The sequence below is a fragment of the Salmo trutta genome, chromosome 8 (assembly GCF_901001165.1).
Source record: "Salmo trutta chromosome 8, fSalTru1.1, whole genome shotgun sequence".
Taxonomy (NCBI): domain Eukaryota; kingdom Metazoa; phylum Chordata; class Actinopteri; order Salmoniformes; family Salmonidae; genus Salmo; species Salmo trutta.
The window spans coordinates 3,509,137-3,530,420 of NC_042964.1; the positions used below are offsets into that span (position 1 = coordinate 3,509,137).

At 42.0% G+C, this 21,284-nt stretch overlaps 2 protein-coding genes across 2 annotated transcripts in view; both read left to right on the top strand.

The window, feature by feature from the left end:
• Positions 1–2,023: 2,023 nt before the first annotated feature.
• Positions 2,024–21,284, top strand: part of LOC115198070 (RNA-binding protein with multiple splicing) — a 55,946-nt gene continuing 36,685 nt past the window's right edge. The window contains exons 1-2 of the mRNA XM_029759742.1: positions 2,024–2,436; positions 20,416–20,493. Coding sequence (XP_029615602.1) covers positions 2,377–2,436; positions 20,416–20,493 — 138 coding nt within the window. The 5' untranslated portion in view covers positions 2,024–2,376. The remainder of the gene's footprint in view (positions 2,437–20,415; positions 20,494–21,284) is intronic.
• LOC115198069 (uncharacterized) lies at positions 12,339–19,036 on the top strand. The gene is made up of 2 exons (XM_029759740.1): positions 12,339–15,890; positions 18,125–19,036. The coding sequence occupies exons 1-2, from the start codon at positions 14,813–14,815 to the stop codon at positions 18,337–18,339; spliced, it is 1,293 nt and encodes a 430-aa protein (XP_029615600.1). The 5' UTR covers positions 12,339–14,812; the 3' UTR covers positions 18,340–19,036.

A 21,284-nucleotide genomic window follows, 5' to 3' on the forward strand; every position in this document is an offset into this window, starting at 1 on the left:
AGGCTATGTTGCGCCTCTGGGTTTAGAGACTTTGTGGTGAAACCCAATTGTATTTGTTGCCATTCATTATTATTCTCCTTCCAGCATTTTTGTGAAAAAAAATTCAAATTCCCATGAGATGGTGCGGCCCAGAATGTTGCACCTTTGCAAGATGGTAAAGGCCATAGGCTACACCCTCTCGCCCTCTTATGCCAATTGGCTCCCGATTGGCACAGCGGTGCAAGGCACTGCATCTCAGTGCTAGAGGCATGGCTAGAGACCGTAGTTTGATCCCGGGCTGTATCACAACCGGTTGTGATCGGGAGTCCCATAGGGAGGTGCACAATTGGCTCAGTGTCGTTTAGGGAGATTGTTTGGCCGGGGTAGACTGTCATTGTAAATAAGAATTTGTTCTTAACTGACTTGCCTCGTTAAATATAAAATACACATGGTGGCAGTATAACAACAGATTGAAAATGCAAACTTTGAAAGGTCACGCCCCTCACCCTGTGTGACAGTCCTGATATTTGGCTCCTTGGTCCCTCTCCTCACAAGGAACACATTTGTCTCGATGACCCTTAAGGTCTGACGTTATGGATTTTCCACCATTTCGAATTTCAAAAAACGCTACTCCTCTGGCACCGACTGACCGGCCTGCACAAAACTTGATACGTGGCATCTATGAACCAAGCTCTCACAAATACTGTTTTTTCCAGGCTAACAACTCAAACAACATGGCCAATAAATATTGACCAATAAACATTTGTGTCGGCATGGTCTGGCACATAAACGGATATAAATCAGACACGGTTATTCATATTGAGAAAAAAAAACTTGATACACAGTTTCCAAACACTGTCAAGGCTCAACATATGCAAGAACAATCAGATCGACCACATGGTGGCGCTATAACAGGCACAGTTTTATCTCTTGATCTGTTTGACTCAGTCATGGAATTTGGCACACATGCTCAGCAATGTGAGTCTAGCTAACCTGTCGAGTATGATTCAGTTTGGCCTCACGGTGGCACTGTTGGACAGGAAAAAACATTCACGCAAGCTCATTGGCTTATTATTGTATGAACTAGAGTGTTGAGTTCTGATATTTGGCAAGTGTGGTAAGGAGTACAGAAGTAGATCATTCGATGATGATGTGTCCAATTTGTTCTGATGGTGGCACAGTGGGCCTACAGCTTGAACCCCGGCATTGCTGCTTCCAGCTTTAATTATTGTACCTATTTCCATTTGTTTTGGTGTCTTACTGTCTTTGGACTATTGTTCAACCCCTAGTACTCGTGTGTGTGTGTGTGTGGTGTGTGTGTGTGTGTGTGTGTGTGTGTGTGTGTGTGTGCTTATGTGTGTGTGTGTGTGTGTGTGTGTGTGTGTGTGTGTGTGTGTGTGTGTGTGTGTGTGTGTGTGTGTGTGTGTGTGTGTGTGTATGAGAGTTTGTTCTCGTGTGTGCATTTCTCCAAGTTTGCAAAACACAGCTAGTTAAATATGTGAATCTCGAGTTCCTACGTGTATAATTGACAGAAGTCTATGATGGTGTGCAATTTGAGTGGGTTAATGTTTAATCCTATGTCTATACATGTTAGAATATATGAGCTTGAAGCAGTCCACAACGTGAACTAACAATACTCACTGCATACTGAATAAAAGTATGATATACAATAGCATGTAACAGGCCAAAGCAAATGTCAGTTAGGCTACCTTTACTGATAGGCTTCTGTGCAATACAGTACAATGAAATACCGTCGTGAACGTGTTATTGTTGTGTTTTTGTTAAAAGCACGTGAATAGCTTAGCTGTCTCCTCGATTCGAAAAACATATTGGGCCACCTGAAACGCGCGTGAGAATATAAAACGTTCAATAAACGTGTGGATTGCTCTGGAGGCTCAAATAAGTGCTCCTTTGTTGCCTTCCTAGTATGACACCTTATAAAACATTCATAAACTCGGAGAAACGGCGCATCACACGCCCCATCCCAGCCCCCCTCCCTCTTTGAAGAGATGGGAGAACTTTCCTCGTCAAAAAGGTCTGCCTTGCCGTAGTGCAGTTAAATGAATAGTTATTTTCATCTCACTCCTCGAGGCGCGCAGTGGTTCTGGAAAGATTTCCTAGGAATATTTTGCATTCTAATGAGGAATATGTCTTTGTGTTAACGGGTTATCTACAACTATATCCAGAACCATTTCAATATTTATCAGTTTATCTGTCAGTTGACTTTTAACATTGACTTATTTTTTATTAATGCCGGGAAACTAGGAAAAAGCTAGAGGTACAATCGCTTTACACAGGACAGCGGGTCCGACACACGGCTTGTTCTTCTGTTTTCTCCGGAGAAGGATAGAACCAAACACAAGGCGGTCCAAGATAAAGATATATAACTGTCTCAGAATGAATAACAATACTGAGAAAGAGAACGAATCGAATGAATTCACCAGTCATGAAGAGGAGGTATGACCGTCTAATATCCTTTCGGTTTGTCACGTTGTCTGACTAGCGGATTTAAAAAAAAATATATATATATATAGTTATTCGATACATAAGAACATTCAAATAGTTGATTCGCATGTGATGCATGTGTAAACCTATTCGTTAATAATGTTTCAGTTGTGCTTATTCTCAATGACAGAAGACAATGAGATATTAATACTGGTGATGACTCATCTGTTTAACTTTGCTGAATTAGTTTTGAAGATATAAAAAAAAACGTCCAACATCATGTTGTTGATGAATATGTGAGATAGATTGAGCAATGTAGGATTTACTTGATAGGGACAATCTGTGTAGGAGTAGGCATGTTCATTCTAAGTAAGCGTATTGGCTGTCAACTGATCTTCAGATCATCGTCTAACACTGCTGTTGCAACATGCAGGCAATATGCCTTCATACCGCATTAGCACAGAAAAGTACCCAGAACTGTTTCAGTAAAAAAAAAAGATATATCTCTGAATGCCATTGTCTCTGGTATCCATAATCTAAACACGTGAATGTAGGCTGGTAAAGTTATATCTCACTAACTTGACAGTTATTTTCTTCCCTCTTAGAATAATATGACTTCCGTTTAGCGATATTGTATCAAATGTCCTAATATCTCTTGCTATGTAAATATGTTTGTAGCGGTATCATTTTCATGGAGTCATTTATTTTGGCAGTGAAATGACGGCTTTCTAGATGACAGATGTGTTATTGCGATATGCCGCAGTCTACCCAGCCAAGTGATGTAAGAAACATATATCAGATTAAATGAGTTATTTATCTTGAAAGAATTTCATTTCGGCCCAAGTATTAGTCACATATGTCTGAATAGGCAAACAGTCCAACTTGATGCGACCTTATATTTGGACCTTGTATTTAGACTACTATGGGTACAATCCAGTTTTCATCACACAGATGTGGTAGGAGAAAGACATAGAGGAAAGTATTATGTTCCTTGTGTCTCTCTCTTTGGTTTACTGCAATGTTCCAATAAAGTTTTCCAATAAAGTCCTGAAGGTAAGTGTTCGACAATAAACGTAACAGTTTAGTTCATGTCAATTTGAGCAAATGTTACGAGTGACTACTTTGAAGACTTATTTTCACATCAATGATTACAACAGCGCCCAAGGCCTAAAAGCACTCAAATTAATCCATCATCAAGTTTTTTAACTTAGCATCTTCTATTTTTTTGGGGGGGGGGGGTTGTGGAAACCAATTAATGACGTTGCTCTCATGAAAGTTCTAACAAAAAAGTAAGATAGTGGATCACTGCTCCAGCTGTGGCCTCCTACTTGACTTGTACAATATAAAGCAAAGCTTGGAGAGAGAGTTTATACAGACTACATTAAAGAGCACAGGAGAGTTTAATGGGCTTGGCCATGGAAATGTTTGGAAGCTTTCCAGACCACCCAAAGCCTAATATTGACTTATGTATATTAACTTCTAGTTAGACAGTGACACTTCCTATTTTGTGAGATGATGTATGTCCTAATATTTGTAAAGGGTTGTTACTCATTTGAAGAACACACTGTACAATCCAGCACACATGCAAGCGTGCACACGCTCGCACGCAGATAATAGGACTGAGTGATTTGATTATTGCTTTTTAAGGTCGTTTCTGTTTCAGTTAGATTATTACAAAATAATCACGTTTTTTCGATTTTGGTTTAGATCATTTAAAAAAAAATGTTGTAACAACACAGAATAAAACAATGAATACAAGTCCCATGTTGGTAGTAACTGTCCATTACTGCTAATCACTTATTAACCATCATTCACATTCATTTACTTTAATAAAACATTTCAGTTGTGTTTATTACATTTGTTTTATTTGATGACTTTATTATTTCATTCGGGGCTCCTGAGTGGCACAGCGGTCTAAGGTACTGCATCTCAGAAGTGTCATTACAGTCCTTGGTTCGAATCCAGGCTGTATCACACCCGGTCGTGATTGGGAGTCCCACAGGGCGGCACACAGCGTCGTCCGGGTTTGGCCGGTGTAGGCCTTCATTGTAAATGAGAATTTGATCTTGACTAAGTAAAGGTTCAAATTAAAAAGTAATCTCATCTCTACAGAGCTGAAGTCTGACAAAATCACTATTTTTGTAGTTCTTCAAAGTAAATGTTACCTTTATTTAACTTGGCAAGTCAGTTAAGAACAAATTCTTATTTTCAATGACAGCCTACTGGGGAACAGTAGTTCAGGGGCAGAATGACAGATTTGTTACCTAGTCAGCTCAGGGATTTGAACTTGCAACCTTTCGGTTACTGGCCCAACACTCTAACCACAAGGCTACCCTGCCGCCCCAAATAAGGTATACTTGTATGACTGCTGAATACCAACTGTCAATCATTTAGATCCTGTATTTTCATGAAGCAGGCATAAAAGAAACACAGACGGACAAGAAGGCATGCAATGGATTATGGTCATTATAGTTAATTACCACGTTTTCTATGCCGAACAATGTAGAGTATTGGCCTGTTGAAAACTACAACTCCCTACTACATCGCACAGTTCGGGCTTGATTTGATTTAGCTCTGGAGACACTGCGCAATGTGTGCATTGACATCACAGAATTTTTTTTTACGAAATGGAATATAAATAATTGAACCGATGCCGGTCAATTCCTGGTTTAAAAAAATGAAAAATAATTGACATTTCGGTTAAATCGCTCAGCACTAACAGATACCCACATAAGGCCACACACTCAAACACAGATAAACTAATAGAGACACAAACACACACACACACACACACACACACACAGACTTTGCTTTGAGCTGAAAAACGTTAGAATAATTTCAAAGAAATATACTCTCTAGTATGACTGCCAGCTTTTCCTGCTTGTTCACTAACCTCTAAATAAGTACCCACTGGGCACAGATTAAAATCTATTCCACGTTGTTTCCACGTCATTTCAATGAAACAACGTTGATTCAACCAGTGTGTACCCAGTGAATATGTACCACGGCTTGCAAAGTCGGTATGTGTAGGTATGAGTTCTATTATTCCTAGACTGACACATTACATTTGGAAGTTGCTCAAACACTGATCATCATGAGAGTTCAGTTTCACATTATGAAATGATATCTGCGATGTTCTTAATAAAGATATGATTGTATTTATTAGGGATACCCATTAGATGCTGCCAAGGCAGCACCTACTCTTCCTAGGGTCCAAACACATTAAGGCGTGTCACACGCAAAACCCCCCAAAAAATGTCTAAAATCACAACTGATGTCAAAGATCATTATGTGAGTAGTGTAGTATGGGTTTAACCCTTGATGCACAAACGCAACTGGACAAATGTTTTGTCATTAGAACGTTTGGGAGAAATGTTCTTACACGTTTCCCACAATCTGTGAACATTCACAGAACCAATTTTGGTTTGCTGGGAAAACACTGTCCTCTAGTCAAAAATAAGTAATATAGGGTGTCAGTTTTCTGTTCAACAACACCACACAGTAACACTAAATCATCATACTAAAAGCGTCAAAGTTCAACTACCATTCTTCCTCATAAACAGTTGAAGTAGCAATCATCTGTGCAATTCAGTGCAGTATACACCTGCTTCATTTTTCTTACACTTACACACACACACACACACACACACACACACACACACACACACACACACACACACCGTGTTCACTGTAAACTAGTGTCGCTTAAAGACTTGACTGGTGCTGGATTATAGTAAACTATTCTGTTGATATTCTGCCAACATTCTGTTGATATTCTGCCAACATTCAGTTGATATTCTGTTGATATTCTGTCAACATTCTGTTGATATTCTGTTGATATTCTGCCAACATTCTGTTGATATTCTGTCAACATTCTGTTGATATTCTGTCAACATTCTGTTGATATTCTGTTGATATTCTGTCAACATTCTGTTGATATTCTGTTGATATTCTGCCAACATTCTGTTGATATTCTGTCAACATTCTGTTGATATTCTGTTGATATTCTGTCAACATTCTGTTGATATTCTGTCAACATTCTGTTGATATTCTGGTGATATTCTGATGATATTCTGTCAACATTCTGTTGATATTCTGTTGATATTCTGTTGATATTCTGTCAACATTCTGTTGATATTCTGTTGATATTCTGTTGATATTCTGTCAACATTCTGTTGATATTCTGTTGATATTCTGCCAACATTCTGTTGATATTCTGTTGATATTCTGCCAACATTCTGTTGATATTCTGTCAATATTCTGTTGATATTCTGTTGATATTCTGTCAACATTCTGTTGATATTCTGTCAACATTCTGTTGATATTCTGGTGATATTCTGATGATGTTCTGTCAACATTCTGTTGATATTCTGTTGATATTCTGTTCATATTCTGTCAACATTCTGTTGATATTCTGTTGATATTCTGTTGATATTCTGTCAACATTCTGTTGATATTCTGTTGATATTCTGCCAACATTCTGTTGATTTTCTGTTGATATTCTGCCAACATTGTGTTGATATTCTGGTGATATTCTGTCAACATTCTGTTGATATTCTGTTGATATTCTGTCAACATTCTGTTGATATTCTGCTGATAACACAATCATTGTTGAATGACTCATAGATTAGTTGAATTTGTGTTTCAGTACTTGACTAGAACCCCGTACTGTAGCTCTCCCCAACCACCAGTACTGGTGATCACTGCTGTATGCAATGTATAAGTTATTATTGTAACTGTGGATTATATTAGGTCAGGATTGACCAGCAGTCCTGGTTACCATTCAAGACGCTCTCAAAACATAGTGAATAGCAGATTGTGGGGGGAAAAAGTGAAGCGAGACAATGCTTTCTCTAGAACAAAGAAATGGAAGAATTTGCATACATTTCCTGTAGGAGTTTTAGATAAATGTCTCCTTCACCTCTAACCTTCATGCTCCCTTGCACAACCTCAATCCCTCTGCCACATCTCCATATCTCCATGTTCCTCCACCCCTCTGTGACATCTCCATATCTCCACATTCCTCAATACATCCACACTCATCTCATCTTCAACCTGGCAATCTAACCTCACTTTTAACAAGCATTTCATTTGGAACAAAGTGTTCACTTACTGTTAAGGCTAATGTTGCATTGTGCCTGTTGAAGGCTTCATTGCAAGGCTTATCAAGTGACCGATTCCTATTTGATCTTAGCCATTACAATTGTATCAATATATTATTGTTATTAATTTATTGATTTAAACCTTTATTTACCCGGGTTAGTCTCACTGAGATGACATATTTGAACAGAGCCCAGTCATAGGTTTATGTGGACATCTGTTGAGTTTGGTCAAGAAGTTACGGTTAACCTGAAGAGCTTGGCATAGAATTGCACTTAACGACAGTCCAACAGATGCAACCATCCCTCCCTGGAGCCTAATTGAATTGTGCAGGCCCGTTTTGGCTATCTGCATCCTCTTCAAATGGCAGGTCATGTGGCCAGGTTGACCTTTTCAGAGACATCTTAGCAGGGAGTTATGTAGCGGGAAAATGATGAAGGAGGAAGATGAGTGAAGCCACGATGGGGTCCAGTGCTGTTACCATGTTATTTCCCCTGTGTGTGTGTGTGTGGGTGGGTGTGTGAGTGTGTGTGTGTGTGGGGGGGGGTTCTGTTTGTGAAAAGGGCACACAGATACATTAACAAACTATGACGTGGAACATATCAGGGGGGGATACTGGAGCCATAATCTGGTTATGATAGTGTACGCACACACACACACATACACACACACACACACACACACACGCACACACATACACTCAAACACACGCACACACATATACACTCAAACACACACACACACACGCACACACATACACTCAAACACACGCACACACATATACACTCAAACACATACACACACACACACACACATACACGCACACACACACACACACACACACACACACACACACACACACACACACACACACATACACTCAAACACACACACACACATATACACGCAAACACACACACACACATATACACTCAAACACACACACACACACTACCTTCCCCCCCACCCGATGGGTTGAGTTTATTTATAAAAGCGCTAGGGGAATTGTCATCTTATCTTGGACATTTGTCAGCTGTGTGACAAGAGGTATTTGAAAACACAACAAGGCTTAGTGTCAACAACTGCTGGTTCGACTGTGAAATGTGACGCTGGGAGAAAAAAAAAAAAACGAAGTGTTTAGAAATTGTACAGAAGTCTTCAAAACCATTTGAGAATTCTCCAGTGAAAGGAGAAAAGAAGCAGCCGTTGTGTGAATACGCTGATCATCTTGGTTTAAACCCCTCGTTGCTGACTTTAAGGTCCATTCATGTCTCATGATGCTGTGTGATCATTGACAGATAGTAGTGTTGGAAGACGTGCCAGCCTTGCTGAAATACGTCTGGCGGTTCGGTTTGCTTTGTCATGCTGTGTCTATGTGCTTATTCTGTCACCTGCACTTAGTCTCTCTCACTCACAGACTATAATTAACCACATCTATCTTAACACCCCCTCCTGCTTCGCTCCCTCACTATCCCTTTTTCACTCATGCAATCACTAACTCATGACATTATAATGACAGTCAGTTGCACCAACCATCACCTTAGTCTCTCTCTCTCATTCAACTACCAACCATCACCTTAGTCTCTCTCTCATTCAACTACCAACCATCACCTTAGTCTCTCTCTCATTCAACTACCAACCATCACCTTAGTCTCTCTCTCATTCAACTACCAACCATCACCTTAGTCTCTCTCTCATTCAATAACTCTCTCTCATTCAACTACCAACCATCACCTTAGTCTCTCTCTCATTCAACTACCAACCATCACCTTAGTCTCTCTCTCTCATTCAACTACCAACCATCACCTTAGTCTCTCTCTCATTCAACTACCAACCATCACCTTAGTCTCTCTCTCATTCAACTACCAACCATCACCTTAGTCTCTCTCTCTCATTCAACTACCAACCATCACCTTAGTCTCTCTCTCTCATTCAACTACCAACCATCACCTTAGTCTCTCTCTCATTCAACTACCAACCATCACCTTAGTCTCTCTCTCATTCAACTACCAACCATCACCTTAGTCTCTCTCTCTCATTCAACTACCAACCATCACCTTAGTCTCTCTCTCATTCAACTACCAACCACCATCTTTGTCTCTTTCTCAATCCAACTCCCCTCCTTCCTCTCTCTCCATTTTCTCTATACCCCATCCCTCCCCATATCCCAGCAAACCAGCTCTCTATTGGCATATATAGTAATGTGAAAGCATGACCCTGAGATGACCCTGAATGTTTAACAGATGACCCTCAGTATCTAACAGATGACCCTCAGCATTTAACAGATGACCCTCAGCATTTAACAGATGACCCTTAGCATCTAACAGATGACCCTCAGTGTTTAACAGATGACGCTCAGCGTTTAGCAGATGACCCTCAGTATCTAACAGATGACCCTCAGCGTTTAACAGATGACCCTCAGTGTTTAACAGATGACCCTCAGTATCTAACAGATGAAGCTAAGCGTTTAACAGATGACCCTCAGCATCTAACAGATGAGTATCTAACAGATGACCCTCAGTATCTAACAGATGACCCTCAGTATCTAACAGATGACCCTCAGTATCTAACAGATGACCGTCAGCGTTTAACAGATGACCCTCAGTGTTTAGCAGATGACCCTCAGTATCTAACAGATGACCCTCAGCATCTAACAGATGACCCTCAGCATCTAACAGATGACCCTCAGTATCTAACAGATGACCCTCAGCGTTTAACAGATGACCCTCAGTGTTTAACAGATGACCCTCAGTATCTAACAGATGAAGCTAAGCGTTTAACAGATGACCCTCAGCATCTAACAGATGAGTATCTAACAGATGACCCTCAGTATCTAACAGATGACCCTCAGTATCTAACAGATGACCCTCAGTATCTAACAGATGACCCTCAGCGTTTAACAGATGACCCTCAGTGTTTAGCAGATGACCCTCAGTATCTAACAGATGACCCTCAGCATCTAACAGATGACCCTCAGCATCTAACAGATGACCCTCAGTATCTAACAGATGACCCTCAGCATCTAACAGATGACCCTCAGTATCTAACAGATGACCCTCAGTGTTTAACAGATGACCCTCAGCATTTAACAGATGACCCTCAGTGTTTAACAGATGACCCTCAGCATCTAACAGATGACCCTCAGTGTTTAACAGATGACCCTCAGCATCTAACAGATGACCCTCAGCATCTAACAGATGACCCTGACTGTTTAACAGATGACCCTCAGCGTTTAACAGATGACCCTCAGTATCTAACTGATGACCCTCAGCGTTTAACAGATGACCCTCAGCATCTAACAGATGACCCTCAGCATCTAACAGATGACCCTCAGTGTTTAACAGATGACCCTGACTGTTTAACAGGTTACCCGTTTATGGTCATGGGCACCCTAAAGACGAGAGAGCCAGCCAGGCAGAACATGTGAGGCTGACTGCTGACTGCTGACTGCTGAAAGCCATGAATCTTTAGCCAGCATGTCAGCCATGCCAACCAGGGTTAGGCTCTCCATCATTGGATTAAGTGGGTGTCTTACCATCAGGGGTTAAATTGGTTTGTTTTAGGAGGTGGGGGCAGCTCCACTTGAAAATAGTTGATTTTTAAAGGGTCATTTTTTTCTGTAACTGGAAGTTTTAAGCTTAACCAAAATTGATTCTACTCGGTTTCTGTCCAGTTTAACTCATGCTTTACCGACTTCAAAACAAAAAAGATAAAGGTTGGGTGATCAGTAACAAAGGGATTTGTGGGAAAGGCTCAATTAGCCAGTCCTAATTATTGTCTTTGGAATGCTGTTAAGTCAGCCTATGGAGACGGACTTACCACAGAGAGGGGGGAGGGTCTTATCACAGAGAGGGGGGAGGGTCTTACCACAGAGAGGGGGGAGGGTCTTACCACAGAGAGGGGGGAGGGTCTTACCACAGAGAGGGGGGGGGGTCTTACCACAGAGAGGGGGGAGGGTCTTATCACAGAGAGGGGGGAGGGTCTTATCACAGAGAGGGGGGAGTGCATAGGGAGAGGAAATAACTATTTAGCATACTGAGGCAGCTGTAAATGTAGTCCAAAAACAGACAATCTACTTGACAGTCTGTGAAAGTATCCTTCCTCTTGACGTGTTAAAAGACTGCTCGCAGCCTGTCTCTGGGTTCAAGATGAACGGCGGTTGATTGACAGGAAATGAAGAAGCCTAAAGGCTTAGGACGAGGTTCAGTTTAAATGAGAGGAAGACAAGGAGAACACAACACCTAAAGACAACTCTTTATTTGCTCTGGCTTCAATCATTTCTTTATACGTTTTCTGGCTTCAATCATTTGTTTAAACAAAAAAATATTTTGTTTTAACGTTTTCTGGCTTCAATATTTCATTTTAACGTGTTCTGGCTTCAATAATTTGCTTTAACATTGACAGACCTTTGAGAGGCAGTGATCGGTGGTACAAAACCCCTTTCTTGGTTTTAGTGTATTTGACCTATCAGTTAACCCATGACCCAAACACTAACCTTGCTATGACCTCTGATCTTGAATGGGGAACTTGACCTTTTGTTTTCACCCTGACTCATGCAGGATTAACAACAGCCTCAGATGGATTCAACCATTTTGGGTCGTTTGACACTTAGAAGGCCTTCAGTTTCTCTTAACCATAAAAAAAGCTATACGCATGAAGGAGACGGACAATAACAGAGAACAATGACAAAAAAAAATCTTTCCAATTCACACGTGTATTAATACACACTTGCGCATTTGTGAAATAGGACAAATATATGCACGCGCACACACACACACACACACACACACACACACACACACACACACACACACACACACACACACACACACACACACACACACACACACACACCACACACCCAAATCAGACCTCACAATGCCAAGTCCATACTCCAGGGCCAGATCTCTACCTACCACACCTGAGTCCTCTATCTACGGAACTTGGCTCCAACACAGATAATATTCATCCCACTCACACTCCGAGGTCATTTCTCACATTTTAACAGAAACAGGTGGTCAAAAAAAGCACATCAACTCAACTCAGAACACCTATCTGAAACCTTGCATCTCTGACTTCAAGAAAGGATGCATTCCATACATTAGAAGTAAACGATTTATGAATATTATAATTGCTTATGAAAGAATCAATTGTGACATAGATATAATTCTATGAATTTTATGATCAGACAGATAATTTTATAATTCTACCAATTTTTCTAACTCAGAATAAAAGCCTTTATCTAAGTCTGCACAGATGGGTCTTTCTTTTGCTGTTCATCAGTAGCTCTTTACAATTGTCACAAATTAGTTATTATTAATTAATTAATAACCGTTATAATGGCTGACAAATATCTTTCTCTTTCTACAAACTCAAACTGTTTTGTTACTGAAAGGGCTTCAACTGTAAGCGTCAATATAATGATAGCTAATCATGTTATACGTTTTTAGAGTATGTTTGGTCAGGGAAATGGTCAGGGAAATGGTCGGTTGTTATTGATTCTGAAAACAGCCTTCATTTTGGGTGAAAAGTGTTACTTACGGCCGTTGTTTTGGAAATGGTTTGACATCTCCTCAGTTAGAGCTACAGTTGGAGATGATGACTTTGTTCTAGAGTCAGGGTGGAAATGGTCAGGGTGAAAATGGTCAGGGTGGAAATGGTCTAACGTCTCCTCAGTTAGAGCTACATTTGGCATTGATGACTTTGTTCTAGTAGTGGCTCTGGGACCCCCATAAGGTGGCTCTGGGACCCCCGTAAGGTGGCTCTGGGACCCCCGTAAGGTGGCTCTGGGACCCCCGTAAGGTGGCTCTGGGACCCCCATAAGGTGGCTCTGGGAACCCCATAAGTTATCTTTGGCCATCGCAGTTGAGGTGATGACTTCATTCACAGGCAATGGCATCATAGAGGGCTGATTAGAGGTGCATTCCTCCCGCGGGACACACAGCAAAGGTGGCCTTAATAGGATCTGATGTTTTTGGCCCGGTGCGCACCGAGCTTTGCTAACTGTTGCCAGGTAACGGCACTGTGTGCACTTTGTGAAGTTCTCAGCTGGCTGGTGGTGGGTCTGCTGTTTTTGATTGAAGTACGCTCAGCGGGTTGGTGTGCATGAGAGCACCATAAATGGTCAATGATTCCAAGCCAGAAACAGGGCACCTCAGCACTATGGGAATGCAGGTGGAAAACTCACAGTGACTCAGGAGAATGTTCGAAAACATGGCTTAAATCAATTAAATACCCAGTGCAGTCAAAATTCAGTTTAAATTTTTTTTGAAATTATATTGTACAACAGCTGATAAAACGAACACTATATACATTTGACAAAAATGTAACAGTGTTATTTCCTGATACTTGCTGGTTGAAAATACAATCTACATATGACCTTCTAATCAGCCTGTTTGCGTTGGTGGGAGTTTGGGTTTTCCTGGTGACATCACTAGACGGTAAATTGGTTAATAGACTAATAACAAAGAGAGTTCCAAACCTCTCTGCCTAAAACAGCTACTTTTCAGTTTTCCCTTCCCTCACTCAGACCACTCCCAGACAGTCCTAGCAACATTTTGCTTGAGAAATAGTGTTTTGCTAAAAATTTGAATGGAATACTATTACAGTAAGGTACTTACTTGCTACTCAGAAATGATTTGATATTGCTATAAAAAAAATAAGAAACACTACATATGTCCTGCATGTCACATACTTTCATCATATTTTATTTTATTCTCCAGAACCACTGAGCCTAGTTGAGTGCAGCTATAGGCTTCTAGCCAGTTTACTGCATAGTAAAAGTGTAATATCTCACCTCACTGGAAACAGTAGGACACCTGTTTACACCCATGTCTTTTCATAGTAGTCTAGGGGGAGAAAAAAAAAACGAATCGATAGCAGATGTGTGTGGAGAACCGTTAACACATTTGACCATCATCTGACATCCGACAGTGCACGCACCACAAAACCACACGTGTTCCAGCATATATCATGTAACACAATAACTATCGTCATACTTATAACTCAGTGCAGTAGAGCATGGTCCAACTCAGTTAGGATTGTCCCATTGTTCTGTCTGTATAGTGGACTCAATGTTGGGAGTCCTCGTCTTGACACGTCCAGAGTGTTTCAGTAGCCTTATAATAGACTGGTTAGGGATTAAGCCCACAGCAGCATAGTTCAGTAACCTAATAATGGAGTTGTTAGGGTTTAAACCCACAGCAGGACAGTTCAGTAACCTAGTAATGGAGTTGTTAGGGATTAAACCCACAGCAGGACAGTTCAGTAACCTAGTAATGGAGTTGTTATGTTAGGGTTTAAACCCACAGCAGGACAGTTCAGTAACCTAGTAATGAAGTTGTTAGGGTTTAAACCCACAGCAGGACAGTTCAGTAACCTAGTAATGAAGTTGTTAGGGTTTAAACCCACAGCAGGACAGTTCAGTAACCTAGTAATGAAGTTGTTAGGGTTTAAACCCACAGCAGGACAGTTCAGTAACCTAATAATGGAGTTGTTAGGGTTTAAATCCACGGCAGGACAGTTCAGTAACCTAATAATGGAGTTGTTAGGGATTAAATCCACAGCAGGACAGTTCAGTAACCTAATAATGGAGTTGTTAGGGTTTAAATCCACAGCAGGACAGTTCAGTAACCTAATAATGGAGTTGTTAGGGTTTAAACCCACAGCAGGACAGTTCAGTAACCTAATAATGGAGTTGTTAGGGATTAAACCCACAGAAGCACAGTACAGTAACCTAATAATGGAGTTGTTAGGGATTAAACCCACAGCAGGACAGTTCAGTAACCTAGTAATGGAGTTGTTAGGGATTAAGCACACAGCAGGACAGTTCAGTAACCTAATAATGGAGTTGTTAGGGATTAAACCCACAGAAGCACAGTACAGTAACCTAATAATGGAGTTGTTAGGGATTAAACCCACAGCAGGACAGTTCAGTAACCTAGTAATGGAGTTGTTAGGGATTAAGCCCACAGCAGAACAGTTCAGTAACCTAATAATGGAGTTGTTAGGGATTTTACACACAGCAGGACAGTTCAGTAACCTAATAATGGAGTTGTTAGGGTTTAAACCCACAGCAGGACAGTTAAGTAACCTAATAATGGAGTTGTTAGGGTTTAAACCCACAGCAGGACAGTTCAGTAACCTAATAATGGAGTTGTTAGGGTTTAAACCCACAGCAGGACAGTTAAGTAACCTAATAATGGAGTTATTAGGGATTAAGACCACAGCAGGACAGTTCAGTAACCTAGTAATGGAGTTGTTAGGGATTAAACCCAGAGCAGAACAGTTCAGTAACCTAATAATGGAGTTGTTAGGGTTTAAACCCACAGCAGGACAGTTCAGTAACCTAGTAATGGAGTTGTTAGGGATTAAGCCCTAATAACTCGGACTAACGTGATCTGGGTTCCACATATTTTATTTAAGTGAAACGCACAAAACAAAAAGAATAAACGATACGTGAAGCTCACGCAGTGCTCATAGGGAACTACACAGAAACAAGATCCCACAACCACAGGTGGGAAAAATAACTACTTAAATATGATCCCCAATTAGAGACAACGATTACCAGCTGCCTCTAATTGGGAATCATACAAAACACCAACATAGAAAAAGCAACTTGAACACCACATAGATATGCTAGATCACCCCCTAGTCACGACCCCTGACCTACTACACCATAGAGAAACAATGGCTCTCTATGGTCAGGGCGTGACAGTACCCCCCCAACCCCCCCCCCCACCTCCAAAGGTGCGGACCCCGGCCGCAAAACCTGAAACCAAATGGGGAGGGTAGGGGGGGGTGATTAGTGTTGGTCGCGGCTCCAGTGCTGGGCGAAGTAGCCACTCAGCTCGCGGATCCGCCAGCATCGGTGGCGGCTCTGGTGCGGGACGTAGAATCCGCTCAGCTCGCGACTCCACCAGCTTTGGTGGCGGCTCTGGTGCGGGCCGAAGAACCCGCTCATCCCGCTGATCCAGCCATGGACCCGGGCTGAACACTGTGCCTGGACCTCGGTGTCAAGGAAGGCTCCTGCCATGGAGTGGGACTGGACACCAGCCCTGGCCTGGACATCGGTGCCGATGAAGGCTCCTGCCATGGAGCAGGACTGGACGCCGTATCTGGACTGAACACCGGCGCAGAAGAAGACTCCGGCATGGAGCAGGACTGGACGCCGTGCTTGGACTGGGCATCAACGCAGGGGAAGACTCCGTCCTTGGAGCTGGACTGGACACCGTGCCTGGACTGGGCACCGGCGCGGAGGGAGGCTCCTACCATGGAGCTGGACTGGACGCTGTGTTTGGAAGCTCCGGACCGTTGACCCTCGCTGAAGGTTCCGGACCATTGACCGTCTCAGGAGGTTCCGGACCGTAGACTGTCTCAGTAGGTTCCGGATCGGGGACCGTCTCAGGAGGTTCCGGACAGGGGACCGTCGCCGGAAGCTCCGGACCGGGGACCGTCGCCGGAAGCTCCGGACTGGGGACCGTCGCCGGAAGCTCCAGACCGGGGATCGTCGCCGGAATCTCTGGACTGTGAAGGCGCACTGGAGACCTGGTGCGTATAGCCGGCATCAATTGTACTGGAACTATGACACACTTTGCACGGTGAGTGCGAGGCGCTGGCACAGGACGCACCGGACTGGGGACATGCACTTCAGGGCGAGTGCAAGGAGGGGACACAGGACGTACCGGACTGGGGAGGCGCACTGGAGGCCTGATGCGTGGGACCGGCACAAGTTACACCGGACTGGTGACACACTCCTCCAAACGCCTGTGTTGCCGCATACTCTTAGCCAACTCCATTCTCCGGTATCCCTCCTCGCACTGTTCCATTGACTCCCAGGCGGGCTCTACTACTCTCCTTGGGTCGACCGACCACCTCTATCTCCTCCCAGGTTGTCACTGGCTCACTCCCCGGCTCCGCCGACCACCCCGTGTGCCCCCCAAAAAAACATTTTCGGGCTGTCTTTTGGGCTGTCCTTGTGGCCGCGAACCCCGGCATCGTCGCTGTCCTCCCTTCTCTCCCTGCGTCTGCTTCCACAGAAGGCTATCGTGTCCTGACATGATCTCCTCCCAAGTCCATGATATTTTCTCCTCGATCTCCTCGTAAGTCCAGGATGCCATCTCCTCCTGGGCACGCTGCTTGGTCCTGTTGTGGTGGGATCTTCTGTCACGCTCGTCGTACGAACTGGAAGCATACTCGGACCAATGTGCAGCGTGATCTGGGTTCCACATATTTTATTTAAGTGAAACGCACAAAAGAATAAACGATACGTGAAGCTCAAGCAGTGCTCATAGGCAACTACACAGACAACAAGATCCCACAACCACAGATGGGAAAAAGAACTACTTAAATATGATCCCCAATTAGAGACAACGACTACCTGCTGCCTCTAATTGGGAATCATACAAAACACCAACATAGAAAAAGAAACTAGAACACGACATAGATATACTAGATCACCCCCTAGTCACGCCCTGACCTACTACACCATAGAGAAGCAATGGCTCTCTATGGTCAGGGCGTGACAGTAATTTAATATTGGAGTTGTTAGGGATTAAACCCACAGCAGGACAGTTTAGTAACCTAATAATGGAGTTGTTAGGGATTAAACCCACAGCAGGACAGTTCAGTAACCTAATAATGGAGTTGTTAGGGATTAAACCCACAGCAGGACAGTTCAGTAACCTAGTAATGGAGTTGTTAGGGTTTAAACCCACAACAGGACAGTTCAGTAACCTAATAATGGAGTTGTTAGGGATTAAACCCAGCGCAGGACAGTTCAGTAACCTTTCTCAGTTGATGAGAATGAACACATGATAAAAGACCATAAATTGTCACCCCGAAACAAGTTAGATGAAAGGTTCAAATAATTCAACTGAACTTTTGGATTGTCTTAAAAATGTGCTAAACTCTCAGTTTTGCTTCACCACAGTAATTAGGCACCTGAGTAGACTTTTAATCGGATCTCACATACCCTTATATATATATATAGATATTTTTTTTTACTCTTCTACTTTTTCACTCATTGTTTTACAGTCCTTACTGGCTGTCAGCAACTGCCTTGATGTTCTAGTGCAGCTATGACACACAACCTGCCGTTGACAGACACCAGTGACAGATCTGTAGAGTTGGCTTGGCTCAGATAAGATAAAGGCTAAGGTGAGAAAGTCATTGAGGTTGAATCAGCCAGCTGGCGGTTCGGCTTGCCAGCTCTAGAGTTGCTAGGCTTCTCTGTTTGTTTCGGTGCAGTTTTGGCATCGGCTTAGGGTTTCACGTTGCTTTGGATGGATGTTTTATCGCTTCATCTGTTCAGTTCCTGTTGCGCTAAATGGTGAGTTGTGAAATCCACACTACTCTGAATTTCTACATGGCTAAATTCAGATCTACTTAGACAGCTTTAACTTCGAATCCGGGATCTTAAACTAAAGGCCTGTGTGCCGAATTCGGCCCGCAAGCTGATATAATGTGGCATGTGGTTGTCTTAGTAAATGCATCCGGCGGTTGCAAAAAAAAAGTAATACAAATTATTATTTAAATTTTCTAGCAAATTCATCAGGGATATCAATGATGTAGTATACATAGTAAGCATTAAGCCTAGTTAAGTAAAGGTTAATGTGCACATTTGTTGACACTGGACAAAATGTATGTGCATTCTTAGCTTGGACATTGAAGACAAAAAAACGAACATTTTACTTTCCTAGTTGAATATATTAACCCCCTATTCTTCCCCTTGTAGGGACACAATTCTTCACCTTTATGTCCTGCATCATTGTACCAATGAAGAGCACTGGTTTCAATTCACTGCACAGTCAACAAGAGTTTTCAGATCATAGATATCCTATCCCTGCTAAGCTTTACTAAAACCCTCCTTATTCTATATGTTTCCACTCAGCCACCCCTAAATTAGTTTTACTGACATCACTTTCTGGTTGTAAAGTGGTTTTTTGTTTAATGAGAGGTCATATAACAAATTACAAAATCTCTGTTACAACCAGGTAAATATGTCTCTTTCATGATGACATGATGGCAATGTATTTTTCTGGTTACTAAAAAAGACCATGACGTCATTGCAACCAGTTTTGCCCGCCGGGTTACTTCCTGTGTTGTAACCAATCCCGTTCCTGAACCTATCTTTGAGCCTATCAATTCCCAGAGCATCACTGTATGAGAAAGAAGCCTCAACAGTAGTCATCATTCTCATGTCATTGTGTTTTTTCTTCACAGTTAACCCCTCTTGCAGAGAGAACCAAGATCAGAATTCTTCATGTCATTCTAATCTGACATATACATCATAATGCAGCACTTTCTCCGCTTACTCACATCTCCCAAGTTGAAAAGTTCAAATGTAAAACAGAAGGTAAAAACTGCCGGGGAGGACGGCCATAAAACTCAGTGGGCCGTAGATTACATAGAGAAACGTAGTATGCTTACAAAGGAAAGTGTGCGTTGTGGAGGGAGGGAGGGGTGATGGACTTAAGTGATGCTTATATCGGTTGTGTGTATTATATTTCAAAGGTTTTACCTCGGCTTCAAGTGTATTTCACATACTTGTTCTCCATACGTAAATTACTGAATTACTGAGCTTATCAGACCATTTCAGACTCCATTTCTCTGTTTCAATGTCCTACATCATCTGTCAGGTACGGTAGCTATTTATAATTACTGAAAGGTTAATGAAAAATACATGAACGTCTCTCTCTCTTTCTCTTTCTTTCCTTCCCTCTCTCTCTCTTTCTTTCTTTCCCTCTCTCTCTCTCTCTCTCTCTCTCTCCCTCTCTCTCTCTCTCTCCCTCCCTCCCTCCCTCCCTCTCTCCCTCCCTCCCTATCTCTCTCTCTCTCTCTTTTTCTCTCTCTCTCTCTCTCTCCCTCTCCTCCTCATCTCCTTCTCTTTAGGTCCGCACGTTATTTGTCAGCGGACTACCTCTGGATATAAAACCGCGAGAGCTGTATCTCCTGTTCAGACCATTTAAGGTGTGTATGCATTAAAATGGATGATATGAAAAGGCCTCTGTTCAAACAGGCACCGTTAACAGGCCTCCATTAGTGATGAGGAAATAAATGACAGTGGAAAACTACCTGCATTCCTCAACCTGGAATACAATCAGAACTAAACCTGTAATCATGGCAACAAAAAATATACCAGGTGTCTCCAAAAAAATTGTAGTTATGAGAGAATAACACATTGTCAGTGTAGTTTACAGAACATAATCAAGCATTTTCATGGCACAGGAACTTTGCATGTTGCTACCTAATGTAATAGCACCACAGCTCCATCTGATACAGTGCTTAGGTCATACATTTGGTATGAACATTGAAAGGGTATATCATGTAAGTGTTTAAAGCAGTACATTTTGGCTAATCAGGTACATTTTCAAGGGGGCCTCAACATATGTTTTTTTTCCCCCCACGACTAACCAACGACCAGTAACACTAACACGCTTATGCATTTATGAGACTTAATAAACGTATAATACATTTACAATGTTTTTATTGACACCATATGTCAAGTCAAATTAATGTTACATTGACATCTTTTTGTTTTACGAGAAGAACCGTCATTGTCATTGTTGAATACTATCATGGTATAAAATAGAGTATATACTGTCATGTTGAATACTATCATGGCATAAAATAGAGTATATACTGTCATGTTGAATACTATCATGGCATAAAATAGAGTATATACTGTCATGTTGAATACTATCATGGCATAAAATAGAGTATATACTGTCATGTTGGCATAAAATAGAGTATATACTGTC

Coding starts and splice junctions, on each gene's coding strand:
- LOC115198069 (XM_029759740.1), top strand. CDS start 14,813: ATGTTAGGGTTTAAACCCACAGCAGGACAGTTCAGTAACCTAGTAATG. Junction 15,891..18,124: donor CCTAGTAATGGAGTTGTTAG/GGATTAAGCCCT, acceptor TGGAGTTGTTAG/GGATTAAACCCACAGCAGGA.